The sequence below is a fragment of the Cebus imitator genome, unplaced genomic scaffold (assembly GCF_001604975.1).
Source record: "Cebus imitator isolate Cc_AM_T3 unplaced genomic scaffold, Cebus_imitator-1.0 Scaffold84, whole genome shotgun sequence".
Lineage (NCBI taxonomy): Eukaryota > Metazoa > Chordata > Mammalia > Primates > Cebidae > Cebus > Cebus imitator.
This window is the reverse complement of record NW_016107399.1, coordinates 2,457,427-2,462,450: the sequence shown is the minus strand read 5'-3', so window position 1 is coordinate 2,462,450 and position 5,024 is coordinate 2,457,427. Positions and strand designations below refer to the sequence as shown.

The 5,024-nt window shown below is 45.4% G+C and overlaps 1 protein-coding gene and 1 long non-coding RNA gene across 2 annotated transcripts in view; one reads left to right on the top strand and one right to left on the bottom strand.

Moving 5' to 3' along the window:
• MGST3 (microsomal glutathione S-transferase 3) overlaps positions 1–5,024 on the bottom strand; it is a 23,698-nt gene that overhangs the window by 6,163 nt on the left and 12,511 nt on the right. Inside the window, exon 2 of the mRNA XM_017534053.2 lies at positions 606–727. Within this exon, the coding sequence (XP_017389542.1) occupies positions 606–722 (117 nt within the window). The 5' untranslated portion in view covers positions 723–727. The remainder of the gene's footprint in view (positions 1–605; positions 728–5,024) is intronic.
• Positions 1,657–5,024, top strand: part of LOC119472071 — a 14,598-nt gene continuing 11,230 nt past the window's right edge. Inside the window, exon 1 of the long non-coding RNA XR_005201176.1 lies at positions 1,657–1,815. This is a non-coding gene — a long non-coding RNA (uncharacterized LOC119472071). The remainder of the gene's footprint in view (positions 1,816–5,024) is intronic.

The following is a 5,024-nucleotide window of genomic DNA, read 5'->3' as shown; positions in this document are numbered from 1 at the left end:
AAAAAAAAAGAAACTAAATAAAAAACTTAAAAGAAGCTCTAGTAAGGGAGTTTAATTATTAAGTTGCTAAACAGAAACAGACATTAAAATTGCTCACCAGGGACAACTTCAGTAATTATCCCTTCTAGATCCCGTAAAACTAAAAGAAGTATTTAATAGACCACCTTCCTATGTCTAAGTCCAGGCTACCCTCAACACTCCATACCTCTTTTCTACTTGGAAAACAGGAAAATCACCTTAAGACATCATTTTTAAAGTGGCACACTGTGAAACAATGTTGCCACTTAGCCTCTATAGAAAATGCAGTAACTCTCTTCCTAGCAAATAGCTCCAGCCAAAAGTGTACTATTGGAATCCCAGCATACCTGGTCTTTCTACAGAAAAGACAAGGTCAAACAAGATAGAAACCACCCCCTAGCAGGGCCTCATTATTTCTTGCCTCTTTGCTACCATAAAGAAGCAGAATCGCTAATAGATACAGTCCTGAAACTGTCACTTTTCACAACTGGTTCCTCGTCTCCACCCATGGCTGAAAACAAGTTCTTGGCTAAGCCTGTAGCCCCCAGACAAGCCTACTTAGGGCGCCGGCCTGTGTTCCCACTTACCTCCACTTTGTACTTCTTGCGGGCCTTGGAAACATTGAAGGCTAGGTGAGCCACCATGATAAAGCTGGCAGCACCAGTTAGAAGCACGAAACCATATTCCTTAGAGAGGACAGCCATCTTGTGTCTGTAGAGGGAAGAACACGTTGAGACAGGGCCCCCAGCACTGTGGGTATTTCACAGTGTGAAGCCTTAGGGAGCAAGAAGCTTTACTACTGGCAAATGCATAAATAGAGACCAAAAAAAGGTGTGAGTCAATCTGATGTTTCTAAGAAGTCCTCAGAGATAGTACCATATAAAATAATTTGGCTGGGTATGGTGGCTCACGCCTATAATCCAAACACTTTGGGAGGTGGAGGCGGGCGGATCAACTGAGCTCAGGAGTTTAAGACCAACCTGGCCAACATGGTGAAACCCACCTCTACCAAAAATACAAAAATTAGCTGGGCGTGGTGGCATGCGCCTGTAATCCCAGTTACTCAGGAGGCTGAGGCAGGAGAATCACTTGAACCTGGAAGGCAGAGGTTGCAGTGAGCCGAGCGATCTCGCTATTGCACTCCAGCTTGGGCGACAGAGCAAGACTCCATCTCAAAAATAATAAAAATAATTTATAAATTACTCAACTATGCAGTCTATACACAGAAAAGTGTATACAATCATGTATCATGTTTTTCTCTTTTGTGCTTGGGAGATTTTGATCAACATCATGAGATTTATTTACACCACTGCGGTAGCCATTGCTATAAAATAATATAGCCAGCAAAAAATCACATCATTGAAAAAATATTGGCCGGGGTGCAGTGGCTTATGCCTGTAATCCCAGCACTTTGGGAGTCTGAGGCAGGAGAATTGCTTGAACCCGGGAGGCGGAGGTTGCAGTGAGCTATTGCACTCCAGCCTGGGTGATAGAGCTAGACTCCGTCTCAAAAAAAGAAAAAATATTTAACATGGCAAAATGCTTAAGTATACATCATAGGGAGGGGGAAGGGAGGGAGGAGGGAGTGATGGGGGAGAGAGAGGGGGAAGGAGGGAGGGAGAGAGAGACCGTGTGAGAGAGCACAGGAGCAAGAGAGAAACAACATCCAAAATAGTGTATGTATAATGATTCCAAGTTTTCTGCCTTCAGGCATGGGGGACACTGTGAGGGCAGGACCCCAAGGCCTCCCTTCAATCTTAGGACATGTGTGGGTGCAGCAGCAGACATCTCACACAGGTAAGTACTCTGAAAGCGGAGCATGGCTCCTGAGCCTTCGAGGCTTTGGGCAGCTCCTGAGGAACTCAGATTGCCCATCAAATCATCACTTCAAAACCAGCCCCATGTAGTGTTCTGATGGCTACAACTTATTTTGAAATGCATTTTAAAAAGGATGATGCAAATCAATACAGCCAAGTGTTAGCTGTAGATTCTAGGTGGTAGCTATATGGATAGTCAATGTCCAATTCTTTCAGCTTTTCTGTGTGTTTGAAAATTTTCATGATAAAATGTTTGGAAAAAAAGCTAATCCCAGCTCATTTCCCAGCGTTTAGCAGTTTTGGCTAGGCTATTGTCCTGTCCCCTGGAGGGAAGAAGAGAGAAAGAAAGAAAGAGCCTGGGCAGCAAGGAGAACAGAACTTGGCAGGTGAGAGTGAAAACAATCTCATGGTAAACCGGTGCTGCCCCTCCAACCTCTTTGAGCTTTGACCACCAGACAGAAGAAGGGTCAGAGCATAGCAGGGCCCAAAGGAGCGGTCAGCATGCTTCAAGCAATTGCTCATGTGCTGCCTATAATGGGCAAAGCCCCCATGAGCCCACAGCTCTGGTGTGTGTTCTGCCTTCAGCTCTAAAATTTCCATCCTTGGTAACAGCCTGCCTTCAATCCTTGCTTTTAACCTAGGAGGGTTATCCTGCTCTGGAATGTATTTAGTCATCCTTACAAATCAACCAACAAGATGGTAAATCCTTATTTTCAAAAGAGGTTAAGTAATGTTCCCAAGGTCTAAAACAGACAGTGACAGACTGGGGATTCCCATTCAGATTCACTTGGTTCCAATGCTCTCCTTCAGTCTCACTTGAAAATTTAAAGCTGAACTGACAATGTGGTCTGAGCATCTTCCTTAAAAGGGAATTTAGGGTAGGCATGTAGCTCAGTCATTAAAAGTAAGTTTCTCTTAGCAAAATAGGCCTCACTTTTTTTTTTGAGTTGGAGTTTTGCTCTTGTTGCTGAGGCTGGAATGCAATGGTGCGATCTCAGCTCACAGCAACCTCCAACTCCTGGGTTTAAGCGATTCTCCTGCCTCAGCCTCCCAAGTAGCTGGGCTTAGAGGTGCCCGCCACCATGCCCAGATAATTTTTGTATTTTTAGTAGAGACAGGGTTTCGCCATGTTGGCCAGGCTGTTCTCGAAGTCTTGACCTCAGATGATCCACCTGCCTCGGCCTTCCAAAGTGCCGGGATTATAGGCGTGAGCCACCATGCCCAGCCTAACAGGCCTAACTTCTAAAAACCCCTCCTCGCCACCATGATTCACAATAACTCTCTTCAGTCTTCTATAGTCTTCATCCCGGGCTGCTCTCTGAGGCACGCCTGCTGCTCCTCCAAGGGCTGGAGGCACACACTGCAGCGGGCTGGCTCCATAAGTCAGCGGATGCTGGCCTGTCTGTACAGCTGCAGAGAGCAAGGAGTCTCTGGGTGCCTTCCAGGCTTCCCTGCCCACATTCTCTTCCAAAGTATAGAAAGTCAGCATGAGGAGGAAGCCACAGTAGTTATTAAAACAAAAACAGAGTGTGAATTCTGAACATCTCTTTGAAAATAAATAAAAATGACTCACCCTCCAGCCTATCCTTGAAATTCAACACATTTGGGGCAAACAGGCCTTTTAAAATGAAGCCACCACCTGGGCATGGTGGCTCACACTTATAATCCCAATATTTGGGAGCCAAGATGGAAGGATCACTTGAGGCCAGGAGTTTGAGACCAGCCTGGGCCACACAGGGAGAACCCTCATGTCTACTTGGGAGGCTGAGGTGGGAGGATTGCCTGAGCCCAGGAAGCTGAGGCTGCAGTGAGCTATGATTGCACCACTGCACTGCAGCCTGGGGCAAAGAAGAAAGACTCTGCCTCAAAAAAAAAAAAAATAAAAAGATATCTCTGTCAGAAGCTACCTGTTTACAGACAATAAAATTAAGGATATCTGCTTTAGGTCAAAGTTTACAAATCACAAGAGTCAGCTTTCAGACTCCAACCTTTGGACGGGATGCTGGGCTCTCTGGCCAAGTGCAGGGTTACCTTGTGTCAGCCCAGCACTTTTCAGCTCACTTTCACTGTTCACAAAAATCCTATTAGCTCCACTTTATAGAAAAGGAAATGGAGGCTCAGGTAAATGATGGCAGAGTTCAGGCCAGAGCAGGTTTTAGAATTCTCCCCCAAACCACTCCAGGTAACCCAGAAAACACATTCATATTTGGTGGTTTAGTCACTGACTTCTATTTTCTTAATGCAAGAGGCTAGGGTAGGTAGGAAGATAGACAAGTGCCTCTTGCATAGATGTCTCTGACACAGCAAAGTGACTGCTCCACAATCTACAGTTAGAATCTACAATTAGAAATTAATATTTCCTACTGAACTCCTCTTTTAAAGTATAGATGCATCAGGTTAAACCTGATGGGCATTTGCACCCTAGTGAAAGTTACTCTCCTCACACTGTGTTAAGGTATCTATGGCATATGAATCTGGATGGGGACAAACAGAGTCAGGAACAGTTAAGACCTTGGAAGGGCAGTGAATTCACAGTAAGGGAACCCAGAGTCGGATGCTAGACCAATGGTTTGCAGAGGATGCACACTCAGTCATAGGGACAGTGGGTGTGCCTGTGGGCAGCAGTGTGCCTGTTCTCCCTGAGGGTCCCCCACACGAAGCCTTGAACACATCTGCAGAGGTGCAGGAGCAATGCCTGAAAAGATGCTTTTGAGAAGGGTGGCAGAACAGCCCTCCCTGACACCTCCTTGAACTCCTACCAAGTGAGGTGTCCTGCTTCATATGCCATAACAACCTGCACTTAAAACAGAGCAGGACCACATTTGTCTGCCATCTTCCATGCCAAGCACAGCATGCATGCTCCTAGATACTTACAGAATAAATGATGTGAACTACAACTCCAGGTGTCTTTCAGAATGACCACCACCAAGCACCCCCTCCCCTGAACACACACCTGAGATAATCTCCATCATCTGGCACGGTGTCTGGTATAAAGTACACACCTAACCAATTTAAGAATCCGTTTCTTCCCACAAAAGTATCTGTTGAAACCACGGAAGAAACTGGATGTATTTAAGAAAGACTGGTTTATGACTGATCCAGAAAGAGAAATTCTTAAGAGGAATTCAGAGCACAGAGAAAACTCTGTCAGAGTTGCTGAAAATATAAATGCAATAGGGAGAGAAAAAT